Below are 25,009 nucleotides of genomic sequence, written 5' to 3'. Positions count from 1 at the left end.
CTAAGTGCAAAAAACTGACAATCATCAGCTCTCATACCAGCCATACAGTTCATTTCAGAGACTGAAGAACAGTAATAAAACTTCCAGCAGACAATGAAAGATGGAAACAATTATTTTCTCATTTTTGAATGAAATCTGGGGAAACTTCCAAAAATCCTGTGCAAGTTTCCACTAGGAGGTATGAACATATATAATACATTTCATACAAAGTTACAGTTTTGTCCCCCAATGCAATCTTTTCCAGTTACTCATGAAAAAAGAGATTAGGCAGAAGCAAACTGCAAGTTACCAAAAACACAAGAACTACACTAATTACATATTAGGCACGATTTTGAGAAGAGCTGAATAAAATCATTCACATGCTGCTCAAAAGAAAAACTCTTTATTTTATGAAAGAGTTAGTCATAGCACTTAAAAACTTTATTTAGAGTCAAAATTAATTAAATCATCTAAGTCGCTTAAATTTCACTCCTGTAGAATGCTTCTGAAATCTGTCTTTCAAAACATCAAACCCAGGATTTTTCTTTTGTGCTTACAGCTGTTTGTATCTTGGTTAAGCTTTATAATTGGTATTATTTTAAAAGATGATCTTAAGAGTCTGGTTTTCTTGCAGACCTGTTGCTGAAATAATTCTCTTTTAAAACCCAAATCACTATGTTCAAAGTCAATGTGCTTTTGCAATAAAGATGCAACATGAAGTCTTGTGAACTGCAGATTACAGGATCTACCTTGTAAGAAGAAAAAAGAAAAAAAAACAGTCTTAAAGAACAGGGCTCTATTACAGAGAAGACCAAAGTGTGGTTTTACAAATCAGAAGTATGGCTGTGCAACATGACTATGGCACAAAATTATAATTTAATGAATAGAAAAAATAAAAGTCCCCAATCAAAAGACGTATGAAAGTCAGCAGAAAGGAAGGAAAGGAGAAAAGAGCAGTGTTCCTAAACAGTATCTCAAATAATATTTAGAGTTTTTTAACAGTATTTTAACCTATATAATAGGCTCTTGGAAACTTTTATCTGTTCTGCTCATCTCCCGAGACATTCACTCTGAAAACAATGTGGAATTATATTTCTCCTTCCTCCATAGCTTGATGAAGCAAACACTCCAACCTATTTTTCCATATAGAAAAGCAATGATATGATTGTAATTACTGAAGACTGCATTTAAAGACAACAGACTTTGAGATAAAATTGCTCTTGCTAGGTTATCAACACCCAAATTTAGACCATACTCATATTTAAGATACACAATCATTCAAGTCACTAGGATATACACAAGTATTCAAGGAGACTTACACTCTGGAGAAACAAGAGAACATAACCTTTTCATTTAAGCATCAATCAAAACTGATGCGTGTAACGAAGAGACATGAATATTCCTGTTTAATTGTTGCACTTTTTTTTATTATTTTTAAATGTGCAGGGGAATTGTGAAAAAAATACAACAAAAAAGAACTGAAGCAACTAATAAAAGTATGAAAAAGACAGATTAAAGAGAGAAAACACACAGACTTTTAAACTACATGCAATATGTAGTGCACACAGTCACTATCATTAATTAATACAGTAGAACCTGAAGTAATCTTACCTTCAAATGACTCCCTATACAGGACAATATTTGGATGTTTCATGTTAGCCAATACAGCAACTTCTCTCCTCGATTCTTCTCTCTCCTTATTTGACATCTTCAGAAGGAAAATAATGACTTTTGAGAACAGGAACACAAAAATAATGGATCAGTAATTAATAATAATCACTCACCTTAGAGATGTTTATTTCTTTAATAACATACTGTTGGCCATTTTCTTTAGCTTTGACAAGAATTGCTTTCCCAAAGGATCCTTCTCCAATCTTTCGCACTTTAATATATTTATCCATAGTTATCTTTTTAAGGCATCCTTACTTGAATACTAGGCAAAAAAACACAAAACAGATTTAGTTAGCCATACCTAATCCTCTAGCCTGACAGATCATGTTACTTTTTTTTTTTTTTCTCAAAATGTCAATCCATTTGTCCCCTCAGTTGCATCACATGCTTTGTAGCTTTTCTGTAAATCACCTACTCTTATTCTCAATTCTATTTTGCTACAGATGGCTCACTTGGTGTAGAAAAAGGGCTGCATTGCTAAAACTGGTTTAATCTTTCATCTTGACAGACAGCATTAAAAAAGGACGTGTTTTATCTTTAAATAAAGCAAGTAGTCAGTGGCATAACTTCTGATTCAGCTAGCATGCAAACATCATATAGAGGTATAGCACCTGGTTAACAATCTTTCATTCAACTTTACTTGGAATAACTACGATAATAGAGGGAAAAAAAATTCCTACATGTTGTTTCTTAAGAAGCACTAAATCCAATATTTTATAAGTTAGTCAATATAATGAAGCCAAAAATGGACTGAATGCAAGAGATACCTATCAAGTTTAGAATCATTACTCAATATAGAAAGGTGTGACCTTAATTCTGACTGAAAACTTAGATAATTTATTTTTCCATGTTGGACAGAAAATTCATTACAAAATGTTGCAAATCAGTATTTTTAATGTGCTATCTGACTACTTAGGCTACCTTTTGAGATTAAACAGATTACTCAGTTGAATGTTGATGGCGTTTAAAGTTCTATATTAGAAAACACTTTGGTAAAAATAAGACACTAGCAAGCTGCATGTATGGCAGGAAGGTATGGCAATATAGAGAAGTGTCAGGACAGCAAACCAAATTGGCAAAACAAAGACCAAAGTGATAAACATCAAAACAAATTCATAAAGGACTAAAAGGTCAGCTCTTCCACAGTAGAAAGAACTTTCACACCCTGAGGAAGTTTCCATAAGTCAAAAAAGACAAAAGGTTCCTAAGCTTTTCTGCATCCAAGCCTCACTTGAGAGCACTAACAGCATTTGTCCTTAGCTGTACCCAACTTCCTTCCAACAGAAGGCCCTATTAGCTTAGATCCATACTTCACACACATCTCAGGTGAGGCTCTTCTTCCTGATTTGGGATCATTTTTTTGTCACAGAATTACCATGCACCAAACACAGATGCTGCTAAAGAGTCTCAGGAAGATGCAGGACGCATACCATGGAAGCAGACTGCAATGAATAAGCTTGATCAGTATAGCAAGACAAAACACAAGAGAACTGAAGTAATCTTTTCTGCAAAACAGGATATGGGAAAACAACCAGAACTAAAGAAAACTACTAGGAAAGAAAAAACTGAAAATGACAGGCCTGCAACACCTTGATGGGGTTTTTTTGCCTTGAAGTACAGAAAGATAGTTTAGTGTGAAGTTGCACTTCTAAAAAAGGAAGGACTCAGTATTAACATCAATATTCTCTTTTGGGCAATAGTAAAATATAGCAGGTGAGACACAATTTTAACTTCACATGGCTTTACTAAGTTCTCTGCCTACCCCTGCTTTACTTATGAAACAAGCTATACTGTGCTACAGCTAAACCAGCTATGTTAGGCGTAGCTTAGGGCTCCTACCGCACCCTGTTCTGTGCAAATATAAGCGATCAATAAGCAGCTTGTGGGCAGGAAGGTACAGTTCAGCCAGAGTATATGATTTTGTACGAGTTAGATGGCTTATTTTTACCCGTAGCATGGGAAATACGAGTCTTGAGAAGAGATCTCAGCGCCGCCTGGGCGTTGGCTTTTCAAGCCCTGGGCAAGAAGTCATTTTATCCATCACGGACACGCACGAAAGCGGCTTGTGTGCCGGGCCACGAGTCACAGCCCGACCGACCGCTGAGCACTGAGAAGGTGAGGCGACAAACCCGAACCGCACGGCTAGGCCACGACCAGCCGGACGGAAAGCGGCACCGCGCAGTGACCGCCAGCCCAGCGGGAGGAGATACCCCCAGGCCGGGCCGGGCCGGGCCGGGCCGCGCTGCGCTCCTCAGCAGGGCCCCACCAGGCCACCGCCCCCACACCGCTGGGGCAAGACCGGCGCCAGGGTAAGAGGCACGGCCGGGGACCCCCGGCACCAAGGCGACTGAGGCAACCTGCCACCGGCCTGGCCTGGCCTGGCCCCGCCAGCGGCTGGCTGCTGCCGGCCCCGCAGAGGAGCGGCCCCGTCCGCCTCACCCCCGCCCCAGCATACCTCCCCGCCCCGCCCCGGCATACCTCCCCGCTGCGCCCGCCGCTGCCACGGCCGCTCAACAGAGCCTCACGCCCGCCGCGGGCCCGCCCCCTCAGCCCCTATTGGCGAGCCCGCCCCGCGGCTCAGCTCCCATTGGGCGAGGCAGCAAGTCCGCCTGACCGCCCTTCCCGCGTTAGCGGTGCTTCACCGTGGAAACGCACACGGCCAGGAGTCACGTGACGGCCGGGGGCGGGGCTCCAGCGGCGCCGTCACGCAGCCGCGGCGCGGCGGGGTCCGGGCTCCTCGCGGCTGTTTGAGTCCAGGGGAAAAAGAATAAAGAGGCTGTAACTCTTTCAGGAGCCCACCATGACCCACAAGGCCTGGCACCAGCGGTACGCGTCTTCCCAGGGACTTCCCCGGGGCGGGATGTGTAGGGGAAGCGTGTCCCAGCGGGGCTGTGCCGTGCCCAGAACTCACCGGGGAGGGTCAAGCCACCCAGGGCAGCTGGCGCCGAGGTGGTGCCTGTGGTTCCTCTACTGCCTAGTTAAAAGTGCGTGTTAACAGCACGTACGAATAAAGGCTTGCGAGTCACAGCACCCTTTTTCAGTCTTACTCTTGTTACCAGAAAACAGTAACCAAGCAAACTCTCTAACCCAAATGATAGTTTAGAAAGCCAACGTTGGTTTATTGCAGCGCTGGGCGGATAGGGGATCTCTCCTCCTAGCACGCATGCCAAGGGACAAAAGCACACTCATTATAAACATTATAGAAAAATGAATATTCATACAACTCTGAGTAAAGCCCACCTATTCCAAGAAACCTTATGCATATGCTAATATATTATGTAATTGTCTTTGCGCATGCTTACTAAATTGGGGAAGGGGTCTTGGGTGGTCTCTACTGGTTGTAAACCCCCCATAGTGATGCTGTCCGCTGCATAACCCCGCTTCTGCGCAAGCGTGGTCGAGCCCTTTTTGTTGACACATGCAGGTGGCTCCAAGAAGATCCTGTTCTGGTTCCTACAGGATTTATCTCTACTCCTCGTGCCAGAGCTGTGAATCAAGTCATTTAAGACACTACAAAGATGTTGTTCACAGTCTTGCTTATCTGTGGCCCTTCTTTGTAATTAGTGAGGAATTTAACAGAGACCTTGGATTCTCTACGACTAAGTGCAAGCAAGAATCAGTGATGACTATAAGTGTTATCAGTCTCAGAAGCAAACACTGTCTTCAAAACATGCCGTTAGCTTCAGAATGTACTGTTATGACAGCTGAAAGGAAAACTGCTGAAAGAAAAGTTGATTCTGTCTAAAGGTTACACAGAGTAGGCCTTTTAGGGCCTACTTTGAGGCTTACTTTTACTCAACGGTCTGGTATCACTCTGCTTGTCTTGATCCATCATCCTGTGCACACACTACAAAGCACCGCTCAATCTGGTTAAGCTTTTATATAAACGAACCTGTGGATCTTTTATCATTTTTCCTTGAAGAAAACCCGCCTAACCTACCACAATATTGTTCTGGAACCTCCATTCTGTCGATGTGTATTAAGTAAACTCTTCACTGGCCTCGGTGCCTCGGCCGGCACTGGAGCGCCTCGTGCCCGCCTCAGGCTGACAGCACGCGGGAGGTGCGCGCTCACCCCGAGCGCTGCGCTTCACCTGCGGATAAGCAAAATGTTTAAGCTCTTGGGACCCTACAGCCAAAGCGCGCAGTGCCCGTGAAATTTAGACGCGTCTTGGTTTAGCCAGAAGCCACATGACGCTGCCATGCACCGAGCCACCTCCGTCACCCGCGAAACCGGTTACTCCCCGTGCTTCCGCCCGCTCCGCGCAGCTGCCAGCTGTGACCCGGGCCCGTGACCCGCGCTCACAGAAAGGGCCGCCTCTCGCGCTACAAAGCCCTTCCAGCGCGAAAGGGGTCCGGACACCCGAGCGCGGCCGGGGCCGGCGACACCACAGCGCAGGCCCAGCCCCCACCAGACCCCCTCACCAGACACGCGCCTAACGGCCGCTCCCCGCAAGAGCCACCGAGAAGCGGCGAGCGGGCGAGAAGGGGGACCCGTGTCCGCGGCGGACCGCGGGAACCGGAAGTAGCAGCGGTGACGCTGACTCCGGCGGCCCGGCAGGCGCCGAGCGGCAGCGCGCGTGCGTAGCAGGAAGCCCCGCCCCCAGGCCGAGGGGGCGGGGCGGGGCTGGCTGGCGGAGCGAGCGTTGGGCCGGGGGCCGAGACGGTGTCCGCGGTGCCTCCGCGACCCCGCCCCGCCGCCGCGGGAGGATGAGCCAGCGCCTCCCCGGGGAGCAGCAGGCGGCGCCACCTGGACAGGTAGGGGCGGGGCTCAGCTCGTCTCGGCGGAGGGCTACGGCACGGGACAGTGGCCGCGGCACCGCGATGTGACAGGCGGGGCCGCGGGCGGGCAGCTCGGTCCTGCCCGCTGGCGCCGCAGCGAGCGGGGTCGAGGTGGCGGCTCCGGCCCGACCGCGGAGGGCGGGGGGAAGAGAGGAGAAGGCACGGCCGTACGGCCCCCCCCGCGGAGCGGCTGCTGCGCCCACGGCAGCGAAACCGCCTCGTCCTTCGGCCGGGAGGCGGGAAGGAGCAGAAACGGTGGTTCCTCACGGACCCCTCAGCTATCCTCTCCTCCGCCGCCGAAACGGGCGCGGCCGGGGTGTGGGGGAGTACCCTCCGTGTTTACAGGGCGTGTCGTCTCTTGTCACCTGATTTCGGTGTTCAGCTGAGGCAGCTCTCGTTCGCAAACGGACAGAAAGCTGAGGGGCTCTGCAGCTTGGGAGGTGCAGACTCTCCTCCCCACGTAAACAGGGTTAGAACTATTATTCTGCTTGAGTTGCTCACTTCATGTTCGCTCACGGGTTTGGTTATTGAGGCTGCTGTTACACAAGAGAGGGAGATAATGGGCTCTCTTAGGAGCCTCTTAATTAAATGAAGAGGGTGCAGGTCAGCGAGGTTAAAACTGAATATTGACTGCATTCCGTCATTATCGTCCCTACTAATCCAAAATCCTTCCCTTCCCTATGGAAAAACATGGAGCTGACTGTAAAAAAAATACGTATCAATTCTCACCTAAAATGAACAGTGGCAAGTGTGACACTGGAAAATCGTGGGCTGATAGTGAAATATGTGCAGTGTTGAATAGTAAATTTGCTGTGTCACACTTTAAAGTACTGAACTACGTAAAACAAGGCCTTAAAAGCAAATTAAACATGTTTCTGGTGCTAAATGGTGTTAGAGTAGACACTTAAAAATATTTATTTTAAGATATCCCAAAATGGTAATCATTTGGGTTTTAGGACTTGCACCTCCTTTTTTTGAGGTTGTGGGACCTCTGAAGTTTATGGTGCAGAGTTTGTGAAAGAAATTACGTTCATGATTATTTAAGTGTCAGATGTATTGATACTTTTTGCTTTCAGTTGCCTTTCTTCTTGGTGGACCTGTGAAGGTTTTTATGTTTGTATCCCTTGGCAACATATATGCTTCCTTGCAAAAACAGCTATTTGAATGAAGGACATGTTGGCATGACAGATTTGAAAGCAGATAGTTATCAGTACTGTTTCTTTATTTAAGGAAACTTCAGTGTGCTGTAATGTAAAATAAAAAAAAAATCATTTGTGCGTTATAGGAAATGTACCTTTGTGAAGTAAAATAAGCCCCTAGAGAACTCACCAACTGTCACTATCATTTTTTCTAAGATAAAAGCCTTACACTGGCTCACTGATTTAAATTTGATGTCTTGTCTGTTTGGGTGGCAAACAGAAGTAAACATGCTGCTCAGTGCTCTGAGTTGTCAAAATGGGAAGCAGTTCTGCTGTAGGAAAACTGCAGCTAGCTTGAAACAAAATGACTTTATTTGTCTGCAACACCTGTGAAAATAAAAAAGGTATATAGTGCCCAGAAAAACAGAGCTTGTTTGCTTCTGTTTAGTGTTCGTATGTAAGTTCTAAAAAATCTTTGCTTGATGTCATGCACAAGGTGTATTGCAATGTTTCTAAAAATATATTTTCCTTGTTCTAGGATTCCCAAGGCTGTCTTTGCCCAAATCTTTACAGCATCCTATCTATGAGTGGTTTACAATACCACCATTCTCCCTGTGGTGCATACTTGCAAGTTAAAGTAATCCTGGGGTGTATCTCTTCTCTCTCTCTCTCTCTCTCTCTCTCTCTTAATATTGACTTGTAATAAGAACAAGCCTATTCAAATCGTTTACCGGGAAAGACACTTGAAGCTGTTGGTCTTTGCTCTTCATGACTGCATTGCTCTGAGCCGCTTTATTTTATGAGTTTGCCTCCATTTTTCTCTCACCACTATGTTTGCGCTTCCTCTTGTGCTCTCTTCCACACCTAATGTTTGTCACAAACTGATGTTTCAGTAACCCGCAAGTGAGAACACACTGCGCGCTGTATGAACAGCTGGGTCTAGCTGCACAATATATGTTCTCCTGTTCACTGAATATACAGTTGGCTTTCTTTTTCACCTCTCTTTGCTTTGGGGTTTTGGAGGCACTGTGTGTGACCTTGGTATTTGAATAGCAGAGTTACATTCTTTGAAATGTAAGCACTAAAGCTGGGACAACTGTTCCAAGTTCACAACCATTGCCGAAAGACATTCTAGGAACACTCAGAATTTTTTCCTTCCCCTTATTTAAGTGAATTTGTACGCATGTGGATAGCTGCTACTGTGTGGATCAAGTTTTCAGGGTAAAGTCTTATAATAATGTGGCAGTAGGGATTTTTTTAACTTGGTCATAATAAAAAAGTGGAATAGAAGCTCTACTGTTGAAATTTGTGCCAGAAACGACAGTGCCAGTTCCAGTTGTTGGAAGGGTTAATTTCCTAATTCTCAGACTCTAGGTTGTGTGTTCTTAAACTTCTTGCTTTGACAACTCCTTGGCAGCAGCAGTAACCCAGTAATCTATGATCGGGTCAGCAGTGGCAGTGATCATGCGTGTGAAAGTGCTTATACACCCTCTCTGTTCATTTTCCCCAAACTAAGTTTTCAGCTTTATACCTGCATGCTCTGAGAGCATGTTCCCACTTCCATGTTCCCTGTGTCAGTCCTTCCCTTATGTCATAACCTGAAAGTGCAGGTTCTGTGTTGGCCGACTTCCTAAAGCTTTTCAGGTGTCAGGCCATCTTTTTACCTGTGCTCCTGAATGAGGTATGCAGCTCCAGGCTCTGCTACATGGTACTTTGTGCTTGTTTATATGCCAGGCTTTGGAAACTAAAGATGCTCAGAGTACTAGAAACTTGACATATAATTTTTTTATAGCTGTTTAACTTGAAACTTGGTTTGGAATTTTGGAAGCCTTTATAAAATCATCTGAGAGAGTAATGTTTAGACGAAACAACGCTCATTTAAATTGATTCTGTTAAGAGGGTTGTAAACAGACTCTCAAAATAATGTTTGCTGGGACATATGCTCTGCTTTAAGAAGATAGAAACTGAAAAATCAACATAAAACGTTGAGATAGTGGTTACACTTAATGGGATGATAACACCTGTTATTATCAGAGAGAAGTAGTTCCTGGCCTTCGTGCATAATAGAAAGTATTCTAGATAAAGCTGTTAAAATACTTGTAAATCTGTTTTCATCTGGAGTCTCCTTATTTGTCTGTACTACGTACTAAGTAATCTTGGATATGTACTGGAAATGAATGGAAAGAAGAGAATTTATAACTTCATAGTGGGCACCAGTGTTTTTTTTAAATTACTTGCAGAGAGTCTAGTCAGTTATTTCCCCTTGAACTTTCCAGACATTCAGCTTTTGTTTGTTAAGCATTTTGCTTGGGCTTTCTAGTTACAGGAGTAGACTCTGTGCTTACTTTGGGAAGGGTAAGGAGGAATAGGAAATGAAAAAGTGAGTTAAGTTCAGTCTTAAAGCAATGACTCTCTGATAAAAATAACCTTTGGTGTTACTTTTTTTCTTATTTTTTGGTATATTTTGATAAATTTCTCCAAAAAGTTCATGAAAGAGGAAGTAGTTAAATGTGTGTTTTGCGTGTTTGTACAGCAATACAGTAAAATGAAGAAATGTTTCTCAATTGAAATAGTAAAAATGTGATTTCACTTCAGTAATATTTTTAAATTACAGATAGAGCTACTGAAGTGACTTAATATTTTAACATCCTGCCAGTTAAAATTCAAGTACTCGTTTTCCTGAAAGATAAGATTGTGTTTGTGTTCCTTCTACTCTTGTCTCCAATTTAGTGTTCTCTGCCAGATTTGTTGGTTTTGATGTATTTTCTGCAGTTCTTGATCTACTGGAGCTTTTTCCTTGGGATTTCTGTTATTAATTAGTCTCATGTGTGTGTGTTTTGGGAAAAAAAAAATGCAGTTCTCCATATACTTCCGAACATGCTCATTTTCTGATTCTGAAAAGTGAATCTACAAATTTCTGAGGGGGGTATTTTTAGGAAAGAAAACTGAAGATTTTTTTAATTATTAATTGACTTTTTGCTGCTTGTCTTGCAGAAAACTTTTATTCTCATATGGAACACTAAAAGAATGAGTGAACACTTAAAATTATTATCAGTCTTACAGAGTTACCAGTTTTCTTCTGGTTTGTGCTGAGACATGAATATTCTTTCAAATTACACAACGGGGCTTATAAGACTGTAGAACACTTAAGGAGACCTAACAACCTGTGCACTGAGTATTCATGTTATTACCACAATTACAAAAATCTCCATATTTATTCCTCTCTAACAAATTAAAGAAAGAAAACTTCTGGTTCTTTGGATAGGGGATGGATTATTTTGAATAAATTCAATCTATGAACCCAGTGAACTGATCTCATCTCTGTGGCTATGTAACCCATTTAAGATAACTGACCTGCTTGTGTGCTCTGTTAGCTAGAAGCCTTTTAGTAAAGTGTTGCTGGGTATTTTTTCTGTGATTTTCAAAATGAAACATTTCCCATGATTCCACTTTCCTTTTTTCCTCATAAAATATCCACCTTGATTCTTGCTTTCAACTTGATACCACTGTTTAACAGTAACAATTTCCTTCCAGACTCTTCTGCTAGAAAATTGTCTACCATTTGTAGACCCTGACAAAGTACAGATAATTTTAGAAATTGTACTTGCCAACTAGCCAACTAAGTTTTACAGCTGGAAAGAAGAATATTCAAGTGAGGGGAACTTGCTGTGCATTCAGAACTGCTAACATGCTTGATTTAGGGAGTACTTCAGTTCTGGTGCTGTTTGTGCATTTAGGGCTTCACTAATACAATGAATGGGTTCCTCATGAGCTGGTATTTTCTTCACTGCTTTGAAGTTACGACGTCAGTAGTGGGGCGAGTGAGTGCACAGGAGCCAGCAAGGGTCCCCAGGAGGTTTCACAAGCAGTGGTTGTGAGCCTGTGCTGTGTGTGAGGAAGCGCTGTAGGATTTTTTTTTCTTGATCTCTGGGGCTTTAGTGTGTTTATAAAGAAATTGGAATTCAGTACAAGGCCCTTAAAAATCTGTGGTGCTGCTGTTATTGATGAGATGCTTAGAGTTAAACTGGGGATAGTGGTGCTTTTTCAGATTCCAATTTGACAATCCTGAATTATAATTTTGCCTGTCAAGAATAAATGCTTTTCATGTGCTTCTTATTCTGCTGGAGTCTGTGCTCTCATAAGCTCTTTGTCTTGGCCTGCAGAGTATCTTTTCTGTGATGCTTTCTTATTTCCTTTAAAGTTTCTTTTTCATTCCTTGAGTACTTTCAGATCATTCAGATACAAATGTACTGAACTTGAACAAAATGATCTGAAAGGTACCCAGCTCAGGTGTGACCCTGAACTTACGAATCTGTGCACATAGCTAAGGACTGTTCAGTGCATTTCTCTGAAAAGATAAAGAAAATTAGTGTGAATAACAAGACTTCTGGTCATTCTTGTGATGTGTAAAAGCTCTGCTCCATTGTTTGTGTGACCCTCAGATGACTTCAGCACAAGTCCACATGAAAAAGGAGCAAAATCCTTTAAAAAATGTAAAGAGAAGGTTGCACACTGTTGCTGTGTCTTTTCATCAAACAGAAAATGAGTATCATGGCCAAAGACTCAACAGCCAAATGTTACATTGTCTACAATGACCTACAGTCATAGTTCCTGCCCTTCAAAGGAGGAGTACGGGTTTTACCTTTTGGATGTCTTAACAAATTTCGGTGTTATTCTCATCTGAATATGATCACAGAAGGAACACCAGAGTTTTTTTTGCTAACAGGGATCTCTTTTCTTTTCTGGGCAGCACATTTGCAGCTATAGGTACTGATCCATTAGTTTAGAAACTAATACTGTATCTTACATGTATTTTAGGCTTGCTCCAAAGTAGCAGCCATGGACAGACACAGTTGCTTACCATGGCTTGGCTAAGGATCAGTACTTGCCTGTGAAGCTTAAGCTTTTGAGTAATGTTTGCTTTTATATTTAGTTCAGGTTCATCCTAAGGGATTATGTTCTTAGCTTTTTTTTTTTTCCTTTTTAAATTGTTAACTAAAAACCCTTTAAAGACTTTACCACTCATGTAGCTGCTTATTACTGTGCCTGTGTGGGAGATTACTCTTCAACTCTGATAGCAGAGTTTTTTCTAATGTATCAATAAATGAGGTTAGTTTAGTAAGTTTAGATCTGAGTTTTCGGCTAATCCAGACAGTTGTGGTTGAAAGCAATTAAAAAGTATTCACATTAGTAACTTGATGAATGTGAAAGAAGCAATCTCTTCCATCGAGTAGGCTAATATCTCTGTACCAGGTGGTGTAAGTCTTCAGCCGTCACATCTATGGGTAGCCATAAAATGTCTTACCCAACTGTGGGTAGCCATAGCCTTAGCGGGTAAGACATTTTAGAGAGTGGAGATGAAAGAGTTTTGAATACTTTATACAAACTAAAGTCAATGCCCTTAATGTTTGGAATCATATGACTAGAAGCATGAGTTCAGTATTCATCCTGTAATTTTGCTGGCAGTTTTTAGGTGTGTGGGTTTTTGTTTTTTTTTTTTTTAAAGCGGAGAAGATAAAAAGTGCTATAAAAATTAGTATTTATTATTGATTCTGCTTTTGTGAAGATCAGATATAGTGGTGATATTCAGTATTGGTATGTATCATAAAAGTGAAAAAGCTTTTTAAGCTGTTATATTATATTAAGCTTTTATAACTAAGAGTGGTAAGATTGAGTAGAATCTAGTGTTTTCTTGTTACAGTTTTAAAGCTAAGATTGTCTTCATGCTTTACAAGTATTATCTTTCCATGTAGTTTTGTCTGTGTGTTTCTGTTCTTGTCCTTGCTTGCTTTCTTGTTTAAAGAATATTTGAATATGTGTCTCTTTCCTTTGTGAACATTGATTTTATTTTGGAAGTAGCTGTAAAATGGAACTAGACTAAGCTTTACCCATGTATATTTTTGGAAACTGATTTTTTATCTTCTATTCCAAGAGAACGTACTATATAAACTCATAGATTTTTAATTTTTTTTTTTTAAACTCAAGTAGCTTCAGTTAGCTGTCAGGGCTCCTTTGGGACTTTATTTTTCTAAATATGACTTAAAGATTGATCAAGCTCCTTTCTCACTAAATGACTGCAATAGGAGCAGTCCTGTTCCTGGGATCATTTAAGTTAGTTTCAGATGGGTTTGTTTTTTTCGAATGCTACAGGGAATGATCTGCTGTGTATTTATTTTTGTAAGGTTAGGATGTGCATTCCCTAATTTTTAGCAGTTTGGATTCTTGAGTATCCTTAAGAATTTTTGTGGTCTAAGCTGACTTGAGAAAGTTCAGGAATTTGCTCATCTTCCCTTCTGTATTTAATTTGAAGTGTAAGTTTTTTGAGCCTTTTTATGAAGAAATAGTCTGCTAGTGATCTAAAAATTACAGTGAGAAATTCCTCATAATTCATTCACCCCTTTTCCAAACCTGAAGTTTGGAAGATGAGTGATGTTCTTATCTTGCTTAACTATCTTCATGTGACAGGCAAAGAAGATGATGTATATAGAATTCCTGGCTATTTTATAACACATAATCACTTTTGAAGGGTCTTACCAGTTAAAAACGTTTAAAATTCTATATTTTTTTCAAAAATTTTCAGCAAATGACTCTTCTATTGCTATCACTACATTTCCTCTAGTGTAGAACACATTCTTATGTGTAAAGATTATATTATTAATTTTAATTTCATCTGCTTTTGTTTTATATCTGCACAGCATTTCTGTCTAGGTGCTGTCCTGGTGTAGGCTTTGCAGGAAGGTATGTGTGAGTTAGAGGACAGATGACTGCCTTTTAGCTCTTAGTTGTTAGTACTGAACAGAAAAATTGAATATTACACTGATTTTTGGGCTTATCAAGATTCTTCTCAGTTTGGGAAAGAGCTCTTCTTTTAACAAGATCAATCATTGTGGTTTTTTGTGGTTTTCTGTGGGTTTTTTTCTTTCAACTATTTAAGGCAGTTTTGTAATCTGAAAGAGTACTTTTAAGTGTTCACTCCACCCCGCTCCCAGGGAAATAACAAACTTAAGATGCCTTTGTTTCCTGCCTCCCCTTTGAGATATTGAAAAGTGTTTTTATGGGACAGCAGAGCACATAGCAAGAGATTTACAGATTACTCAGATCTCCTGACAACAAATGTCCTGTAAATCAGACTTCTTGCTGTCCTACTCTGTCTTCTCCAGAGACACTTCTCTGTGCTGGAAGTGGTTCTCTCAGCTGACTCGCTTCTCTGCCTGACCTTTTATTTGTAGAGCTTGAAAGATAAGCAGGCTGTCTGGCATTTGAGACCAGAAAAGTGCCTGAGGTACTAGTCTGTGCAGAAAACTGCAATAGCCTTATATGTTTTTTCTACCTTTAATGTATCTGTTTCTGTGCTGTTCTCCTTTACCAATGTAGTTCCTGCCTGCACTGTATTTAATTAGATCTTTCACAGTTTGGCATACTTGTATGCTTATTACTTTCTTCCCTCTCCCTAGTCATAACAGGTAAGACATCCTGCTTCAGCTGCCCGTGCTTTGGGTTTTTGGGGGGGGGTTTTGTTGTTTTGTTTGTTGTTGTTGTTTATTTTTTTTAGTGTCAGAGGCTTATCTGTTAACCTGCTTTGTAGAAGAATTTTGAAGGGTTAGGACATCCTGGAAATACCGTAGTAATGGAAGTGTGACAGGTTAGTTGCACCTTTTTTGCTTTACAGCCTTTTCATAGAAGACTTGGGTGCATAAGTTGAGTCAAATTCCTTCCCTGGTCCAAGAGCTCCCTGAATATCACTTAGATTTTCTTTTTTTTTTATTCTTGCAGTGTGTTACTTCACTATTTTTTTTTTGTGTGTGGGTTTTTTGTTTGTTTTGTTTTTTGTTTGGTTTTTTTTTCCAAAGATGATCTGAAGCATTTATGACTCTGCTTTCTGAGTTATCTGGACTGGACTCCGGATCAAAACTGATGCTTCATAGAAATAAGTTAAATGTAATAATCTTAATGTTCTCATTAATCCTTTGCTATGTCTCTTGGATTTTTACTGTAGTCTAGGTTGAAAAAAAAGGTTTATTGCTTAAATCCTTACTGTAACTAGTGGTTTTTGGAAGTCTGGTGTAGGATTTTTTGTTTGCTTTGTCAGGATATTGGGTTTGGTTAGCATTCAGCCCGTACCTTTTTCCCGTATGTAATTTCTCTTAGCTTGCATCCTTCCCCACTTGCCTTTTAGTGCCCGTTTGGATAGGGCAAGGAATCTGTGGAATGAATCTGACGTTATAAAATGGCAGCTTGGCTGGTTAGTTGTCTCTTCACAACATCATAAACACTTGTGCAGGCTCTCTTGTATGAATGCTCTCTTCCCGTATCCACAAAGGATAATCTGCACCAGTCTGGGTTAGGCATGATACTGGTTCTCTTCTGGCTGTTGTAGCCATAGAAAAAAACATTTTCATGCCTCTTCCTTTTCTTTATTACAGCTGGGAACAGCAATCCGTTTCTGAGGAGGAGTCTACTCTCTGTGTCCCCATCACTCAGTTTCCTTCACTCAAACAAGGCAGATCTCTTACCTGCTAACAGTATTTTAAGGTCACGTGAGCATACACTTTTAAGTTGTCTTGAATGTGTAACACAGTTCAAGGTAGTGAATCCCTAACTTTGTATCCTAGTTGGTTAAACAAACCCTTTTCTTAAAGGCACACAAAGAAATGTGTTGTAGGTTGACCTAAGCTGTCCTCCCCCCCATTAATTGCATGCAGTGATGGACAAAATAGTGATTGACGTGCTCTCAAGAAGTAAAATTTTAGTCCTATGTGAAGCTTATTGAACAGTTAACATTCTCGTGGTCTTAGTTTCCTGCATTCCTGCCATTGCCGCATGCTGCTATAAGGCAGTACCTGTAACACAGTGTCAGATACGAAGCAGTTGGGGTAGTTGACTCTCTGGGAACGTGGATAATTAATGTACGCTTCTTAAGAATCTTGGTTAGGGTCCTCAAAAGGAATGGCTTTGGTGTTAGGGCTTTTGCTTGATTGTTGGAAAAGTCTGTCAAAAGCAGTACTTCTGCAGCAGGAGACATGTAGTGTTTCAAAACAAGAAGAGGAGGCCTGTAGTATCGTGCCTGTCTTGTAACTGTAGGCATGTATGTGCCAGAGGAGTTGGCATGTGGAATCACGTTTGTGCAGAGATGATGCATGGATTCTTTGCAGTATGCTTGGTCTAGCTCTGGAGAGTTGTTGGTTTTGTTTGTCAGTTACTGCCTAAATGGTGAAACTTTCCCTTCCATTGTAGACCAGGCTGAAAGCATTTTCTCATTTATTGGAAGATTTAATATCTTGTGATCCGCTGTTCTGACATTTCTCTAAAGTGATTAAAAAGATATCCAAAGGGAGTTATTTCTCTTATTCTGAATAGCAGGTTTGTAGTAAGATTAACTGAAGCTGTGGAATTTAATATAAAGAAAATTAGATTTTTTTTTTTTTTAAAGGAGACATTTACAATGTTCCACCTTTATACTGTAATAAATATTTCTGCTGAGACTATTACAGGAAAATGTCTTAATTAGATGAAAAATTTGTATATGGCTTCCAAACTTGGTGCAGTGATTAAAAGACTAAGCAGGCTTTAGCCATTTCCTCAGTGTGCATCAACCATAACAACAAAGCGTTAATAACGATTCAGTACTCATGCCTCCTTAATTTGTGTCTATTAACACTATAGAATCAATTCCCTCTGAGCTCAAGTAATTGCTTTTGCTAGTTGTGTTTCTGCCTGTGGTTTACAAGAGAGATACTCTCACGTTTGCAGACTAACAGTAAGGATCTTCAAGAGTTCTTGGAGCAGTTTGAAGTTTGAGTTTGGAGGCCTGGGCTTTACACAGAATTAGTAGTACTTTTGGGGTCTGGATTTGCTGCCTGTGTTGTTTTGATACATTTACAAAGAACTCTGATTACTAACTGAATGGTGGTCTTTCTTTTGCTTGTTAATTGTTTTCTCCTTTGTAATAAAGATGACTACCTAAGTGAACAAAATTAACTATTAAAAAAAGTCAGATATAGAACAAGAAGGGAACACAATAGACTAAAATTTACAACCTGCTACAGGGAGGGGTTTGTCTTGTGCTTTTTGTCTTCTAGTGCTACTTCTGTGGACAAGGCAGGAGAGTTTTCTGTCTCCTTGCAAACCTCATTAGAATGTAGGAAAAGTCAGATGAATGTAAAAGCAACAAAGATTTCACTCAAGCAGGAGGCCAACTGGCAGATGAGCGTCTAGAATATAATTTTTGGTGCATAGAACAGGTGGAGGAAGGTGACGGATGATGCAGTGAGTCGAAACTCTCGGGGAAGTCCCAGTGTCTCATTTTAGCTGTGCTGTGTGGCTTACATATTCATATATGTATCCCACTGGTGCTGGCAGAGTGGTACTAACAGGACTTTCTGTGACCATGATAATGAAATAGATTGTTTGTGATCTGACTTTTTTGGGGACATGTTCTTTGTAGGTACCATTTTATTGGGAATGTGGAAAATTATTGTGTGTGAAAAGTTACTATTTATTGAACAATTTCAAGTATAGCTTCTGAATAAATTATAAATTGTGATCATTTGGGGGGAAAAAAATGGAGATGCTTCCATTGTTTCCAGATATAAGCAATTATATTTTCAAATGGGACATGCTTCATAATGTGACAGTGTGAAATTTTTTTGGCTGTCTGTTAAGAAGCTTTTCTCTGTGGCTGTAAAATGGTAGAAGATCAAGAAAAATTTTCACATAAAGATGAATGGAAGAAATTTATTGGAAGAGAGAGTGTGTTTTAAATTGTAAATATTCTAAAGAATTTTTTAAGGAAATCAGAATGAGTAAAGCCAAAGGGATCTGTCTTGCCCAACAGCAGATCTCTAGGGAAGATGTAAGAACAGAATAAGCATATGCATGTCTCCAGAATGCTCTCCTAGCCTCCAGCATTTCCACCAGAGATGTCATCTTTAATAGCTTTTGATGTTTTTGGTTTTTTTTTTTTTTCTTCTGTGAATTTGTCAGGCTACTTTATGAACCGTTGCATACTTTGCAAAGTGGCAAAGAATGCCACCACTTCCCTACGTGCTGTGTGAAAAATCAGCCCTTTTTTCTCTGCTTGTCACCTCACCTCTTTCATTATGACATATAGGGACTAATAAAAACCAACAAATGCTGTTCACGTTCTTCATGCCTCTTGTGATTCTGCCGATGTCTGTTGTGTTGTCTTCTACATTAATATTTTCCAGACTGAAGAGTCCTGATCTATTTTGTTGCCCTGTAGAAGGAAAGCTGTTTTGTGCTCCATTGTCATTGTGCTCTTTTGTAACCTGTTTCAGCTCTTCTATAATCCTTTTGGACTTTTGGCACTATGTAAAGTATTTAAGGTGTTGATAAGCTGTGGATTTATACAGTGGTTTAATGAAGTTCTCTCTCTTAACTGGTAATTCTTGTATCAGATTAATTTGGGGACTGTTAGTACCTGCTGAGCTCTTTCTTGTAACTTTGTTACATTTGTGAATGGTAGTAGTGGGGTCAGAGCCCATTGCTTTATAAGGTAGGTTGGGATTGGTTCTTCTGCCCCCTTACCATATGATGTGATTCTTATTTATCTGTATAACATTTTATCTCATGTTATCACCCAGCTGCACAGTGCTGAGAGTTCTGTCTGCAGCTACCCAGCAAACTTTGTTGCTTTGTTTTTCACCCCTTCTTCGAGGTAACTTAGAAGGCTGAGCCGTTTGCCAGTATGGGAAAGCTGGTCTGTCTGACCTCTAGTAGTAACTCTTGATATTGACCACCCAGTTTGGCTGCACTTCACAGGGCTCAACAGCAGGGTAGAGGAGAGGGATCTGAGTTGGAAGTCCTGTTACCTGATTTTATTGCTGCCAGCTGGCTGGATGTTTACAGTGCATATAGCTTTGTAGCAGTTACAAGCAGAGGAGAAAGGGTGTAAGGAAAAGATGTGGAGGTCTGTTGCGGGGGCATCTCCTTTGCTTGGAGGGAATGAAAGGTTTCTTGTTACTGAAAAAAATGTATATTGGGCTGTTGTATGTTAATAAGGAGCAATGATCTTTGAGAAATGACAAACACAAGACTTTCTTTGGATGAAGACGAGCATGGAGTCAAGGTGTGATCACATCTCGCCCACCCTTCCACGCTCTTCACAAAGTTATTTCTGTGGATTTAATGCTACGAGGCAAAGGAGGACTGGGCCTGAATCTGTGAAAACCTAATGTGTTAGTGTCATAGTGAATGTGCAAAAGCATGTGTTGCTGACACCTCATTGTGTTTAGGGATAAAATAACAACCAAACAAAAGGCATATAGGTAAGGGTTTTGAAAGCTTTATGTGGACACAAAGATTTGGAACTGTTTTCCACTTTTATGTTTTCGCTCTTCTGTGTAAAAGAATGTGAACAGTTGTGTTCAGGGGACTACAGCTTTAGCCTGCCATCTGTTTCCCTCCAACCAGACACAGCACAGAGATATGACTAAAGAAACTCATTTTTTAACCTTAACATTGGCTGGATTTTACACCAGCTTCACGGTGCAATGCATCATACGCATGGGGCATGCACATTCCGACCACCTGTACTGAAAGTGAAATACTTTCATGATGATAACATTGAACTAAGGAGAGACCAAGGAAGGGGATGTGGAAGCATCATCCAGTTAAAAATCAATAAAGATTTGTGTAAAATGTTATATATATATAGAATGCTCTGTATTACTGCTACATTTTTTGTAACTTATAGTATTGTGACTTGAATACTGTTTCCCCAAAGCATAAAATACACTTGTTTTATTTGATGTAAACTTCTCAGTCTTTTGTGCATATTCAAATAGAAAATAATTAATTTTCTTTATATAGGTTGTAAAGCAGCTAAATGGAGTCTGAGCAGCTGTTTCATAGAGGCTACTATCGAAACAGTTACAACAGTATAACTAGTGCAAGCAGCGATGAGGAGCTTTTAGATGGAGCTGGTGTAATTATGGACTTTCAGACCTCTGAAGATGACAATCTCTTGGATGGTGATGCATCGATTGGTAAGTTAATTTTAATTTCAGCATAAAAATTTCCCTGGGTTGTATTTTTGTGGTTTTGTGTGTTTCGCTTTGTTTTTTTAAATAAACTAAACCAATCCCTTTTCATAACTAATTAATGTTTCTCTTTAGCTAATCTGCCCTTCAGAGGGATGCTTTAAACCTGGAAGTGGCTGAACGTTTTTATGTGTGCTTGCCTAACAGTTACGTTGTATGGGAAGACTTCTGATAAGTCAGATACTAACTTCTGTCAAATGACAAACTTGCTGTCAAGTAGGGGAAGGATGGCTATTCTGCTGCTACCTGGTCTTTCTTATCTGCAGCAGGATTTTGGAAGTCTCACTGTCATCAAAATTTCTTTCGGGCAGAAATTAACTTTCTCTTTTAATCATTACTTCTAGAGATAAATCTGTTTCTGCTTGATTCAGCTTCAAATCTGTAAAAGAGAGGCAAAAACCTTATAAGTAGAGGTGTTAGAAGCAACAGAAAACACCATTGAATTTTTGACTAGGTGAAAAGTTGCAAAGAAAACTTGTTACTTTGAGCACTGATAATAGCACTTAGGTAATACAAAGAAGAAAGAACTGGGAAGCTCTTCCTTTTTTTTTATTGACAAAGCAGTTAATGGAGTGAAAGCGTTAACATTCTCTTAGCAATGGTCAAAGAGGGGAACAGAAGGACGGAAAGAAAGTAATTTCCATTTCAGATTGTAAACTTGATTAAATAAATACTCTTCTCACTTCCTCTTATTTTGTTTAAAATCAAACTCAGCCTCTTGAGTTTTCTTTCTGTAGGATCCTTTCTTCCCCCATTAACATTCAGTTGTCTTCTGTCCCTGCAGAGTCTCTTCCTTCATGCATTTTCTCTTTGCCACACAGCGTTGGATGTTGGCATTGTACTAGATAGTTGTGTTGTAAGCACCCTTCTCATCTGTATTCCTTTTGTCTAATTAGATATGTCTTGAATGTGCAGTTATTTAACTTGTATACCAATACAGGTATCGAGAGGCAGTACACCTTCAATCTATATAAAAAATCCTTCTGCCAAATTACTTAGAGAACACCAGCATGATGAAGTCAAGCACTTGATAGTTAGGAAATTACTAAGTGAACTGCTGGCTTCTGTGTGTAATATTTTGTTCTGAATATCTGGCACTTTTAAAGCGAGTGCCTTGCTTGTCCAACATAATATTTGCAACCTGTACTGAAAGCCTGAAGCTACTCTGGTTATTGTTTATATAAATCCTCTCCATCACTTCAGGCTTTAAGGAGAAATGAGTTTGCAGTAAAGTAAATAGTTTCAGAGCCAGTGTTCTGCCCCTTACCTGTTGTGAAATTAGATCTGTAAATTGAGTCCAAACAGATGAGGTGGTTGGTTGTTTGCGGTGTCAAAAGCAGTGCTAATTGCTGCACATGCCAGCAGCCCCTATCTTATTGTAGTACTGAAGCATTAGAATGTACATTAGAACATAAATATTAATGTATTTCTTTCCTGGAGTTGATTTTTTTTCTAATGGTGCATCTGCTTGCCACAATTCTGGTTACTCACTAAGAGGCAGCAATAGTAATAAGCACTACTTTATTTAAGTGAACGATGATTTATATGTCTCTCTGCATAGAAAATATTTTCTTGTACAGTAAATAATAGTAAATGTCTTAGTGGTAGATCAGAATCTGGTGCAAATTTTCTTTTCAAGGTGGTAAGAACATACTTCCAAAGAAGTTTGTTTAAAACTTACATGCAGGAGGTGAATGTCTGTGTTTCTCATTCCTTATGTCTCCAAATGTGTAAGGTGGTTTTTCTTGTGTGTTTTTAATTCAGCAAATCTCATTGACAAGACCAAACAAGCACTTTCTTGCTGGACTGCATGTGCCCTTTTTGTAGTCTTCTTGTTACTCACTTAGCATCAACTGTTTGTTTGGGGTTTTTTTTGTTGTTTTAATTATTATGATTTAAATTCTCTTATCCTTTATTAGTCTCTTAACATATTTTTGCTTTGTTGAGTCTAAGTACAGATGAATCCACCATACAGAATCTGTCCCACCTCCTGAGGAAGGGCAGGACCATCCTGGTAACTGGAAGATCCCATGCTTCTCGGCACTGCAGGCCCTCCAGAGCATGATGTGAATGCAGAGGCGTTAGGTCTAGCTGTGTGCTTTAGCTGGTGATCCCTGCCAAAATCAGGAGACCTGTTCAAACATACAGTTTAAGTCTGTAGAGCTGGAAGAACTTAGGAGCCTGGTTTCTTAGCAACATGAACAAAATGGCAATAACATATCTCTACTTAAGATGATTGTGGAAATAACGTAGTTAAATGGAAAGGTGCATAGCTGCAGAATGTAAGCTTGGAGTACAAATGAGCACAGACACGAATTTATCCAATCTGGATAAATTGCCATGGACAATAGAGTGTTCATCATAATTTTACAGTTTATGTAATAAAATATAGAATTACAGATTTTAAAAAATCTAGATCATGCAATGAGGAGAAAATGAAGGACTAAGAAATTCTCTTTCTTTTTTTTTTTTTTTCTTTGGGGCTAATGAAAATTGAACCATAAACTGCACATGTATTATGCAGATAAAAAGCTAACAATATGGAATTTCTAAAGTAATTGGAATCCTTCCCCCTCATTCAGAGGGCAGTAAGTTAATGGAAGTCTGCTCATTTCAGTAGGCTTAGTAAGTCGTTTGGCTGTCAGGACAGCAATTCTATGAAGCCTGCACAGTACTGCCATTCACGTTACCACTCATACTTAAGCACTTAACTGAGACTTACAAAGCCATTGAGGCTGTTACTCAATGGTGAATATGCTTTCTGTTGAGAGCATGTGGAAATTGGATGGTATTGGGAAAGAATACTACTACTTGTTTTATGTGGGAAAATCTTTTCTATTACATGGGACTAAGCAAGTGAATGTTAACTGGAACCCATCTTCAAAAAGTCCTATCACCTAGACTTTTAGGTATCTTTAATATTTAGTTGATAGACATTTGCCTTTTTAGTGTTGCCTCTGATTTGCAATTTGGGCTTTGCATAGTTCCATATGGGGGGATTCACCATTATGTTAAAAACAACGCTGTACAACAAGCTTGTTTCTCTTAACAACATCTGAAAGCATGTATGTTACCTATCCTTCACTGTGACATCTGAGAAGAATACAGAAATTGTGAATATGTAGTATTATATACTTAATAAATATATAAATGTATAGTAACTATACTTATATATATAGTATATCATATATCTATTATGTTCTCCAGTAGCTGTTTTCTTTGCATAAATTTCAGACTTTTAGTGGCAGCATTATGGAGAACAAGTAGGTATCATGAAAGTGTAAATTCTTTGAGCAGCAGTGGGTTTTAACATGCTAAATAATTAAATTGCTATGCATGTGGAGGCTTGGATGGCTTGCACCAAAGCCCTGCCTAGAAGAGATACTGCCTGTCAGCTTTGGTCAAAACTTGCTTTTGTTGCTTATCAAAACTAATTTTTGTACTACTGAAGTTAGTGTTTTTCCTTGTTGATCTGCTGTCTAATGAGAAGTACAGTGACATTATACTGATAACAGAAGTATCTGCCTCTTTGTAGGGAGGACGTCTTACCAATGCTTGTATGTGCAATGTACTTTCGCCTATATTTTAATTTTAGGCTGTTTGCCCTGCCTCTTTCTAGGTCAATTTAAACACGTTATACTTATCATTGAGACGCTATCGGTTCTTCAGTAGTTAAGTCATATAAGCTAATGTTTACCGATTTAAGTTTTATAGGAGGAGATCTATACTATTTAGTTTTTTAAAAATTGTTACACTAGAATATTCATTGTTTTCCATCACTTTAATGGGGGAAAAAAGAATTCTTTCTAAACAGAAGTGAAATCTCTAGAATTGAAATACATTATCAGTTTAATATTTTAACTGGCGAATATGAGTGAGAAGATGAAATGTCTAACCCATTCTTCTTCTCTCAGCATCGGCTTGCCTTGCCTGTCTCTAAAGTTTGAGAAAGACACAATTCTCCACTACTGGCTGGGCTTGAAGGGTGTAACAAGTCTCTTCAAAAGTTCAAACTTTTTTCTTTTATGACTTAGAGTTAGCCAGTTAGTGAGATGAAACTGAGAGGTCTTCATAATTTTACTTAAAACTGAGGGCAGTTTATATGATGTAAGAGGACTGCATCAGTTTTCATTATTTTTTTATTTAAGTGTAGGGCAAGCTCAGCAGGAGGTGGATTTTTGTACTGTTGTCAGACTGCAAATTTTTCAAGGCACTGACTGAAATCACATGATTAAACCTTATTTGCAGAAAAAATGGTTTGCAAACAAATGATCTCACTGGCGTTTACATCACAAGGTACTTTGATCTGTATGTGGGAGTCTGAGCCCTGAATGAGCTTGGTGTTCTTTTCAGTAGCTGTAGTGATTTCTGTTTCAGT

General features: G+C 40.0%; 2 protein-coding genes across 11 annotated transcripts in view; one reads left to right on the top strand and one right to left on the bottom strand.

Moving 5' to 3' along the window:
• Nucleotides 1-5,730, bottom strand: part of NEK1 (NIMA related kinase 1) — a 56,406-nt gene extending 50,676 nt beyond the window's left edge. For 8 of the 9 annotated variants that reach the window (XM_068403280.1, XM_068403275.1, XM_068403279.1 and 5 more), the window contains exons 1-3: nt 4,129-4,170; nt 1,764-1,912; nt 1,591-1,687 (exon numbers count right to left, since the gene is read on the bottom strand). In XM_068403280.1, the coding sequence (XP_068259381.1) occupies nt 1,591-1,687; nt 1,764-1,880 (214 nt within the window). In that variant the 5' untranslated portion in view covers nt 1,881-1,912; nt 4,129-4,170. Of the gene's footprint in view, nt 1-1,590; nt 1,688-1,763; nt 1,913-4,128; nt 4,171-5,590 lie in introns of those variants that run through there. The other variant, XM_068403276.1, reaches the window with a different exon arrangement.
• Nucleotides 5,731-6,261: 531 nt separating this feature from the next.
• Nucleotides 6,262-25,009, top strand: part of CLCN3 (chloride voltage-gated channel 3) — a 70,106-nt gene continuing 51,358 nt past the window's right edge. For both annotated transcript variants that reach the window (XM_068402858.1, XM_068402860.1), the window contains exons 1-2: nt 6,262-6,407; nt 20,402-20,577. In XM_068402858.1, coding sequence (XP_068258959.1) covers nt 20,418-20,577 — 160 coding nt within the window. In that variant the 5' untranslated portion in view covers nt 6,262-6,407; nt 20,402-20,417. The remainder of the gene's footprint in view (nt 6,408-20,401; nt 20,578-25,009) is intronic.

This window comes from Nyctibius grandis, chromosome 6 (genome assembly GCF_013368605.1).
Source record: "Nyctibius grandis isolate bNycGra1 chromosome 6, bNycGra1.pri, whole genome shotgun sequence".
In the NCBI taxonomy this organism is placed as follows: domain Eukaryota; kingdom Metazoa; phylum Chordata; class Aves; order Nyctibiiformes; family Nyctibiidae; genus Nyctibius; species Nyctibius grandis.
This window is presented reverse-complemented; position numbering and strand designations above follow the sequence as displayed.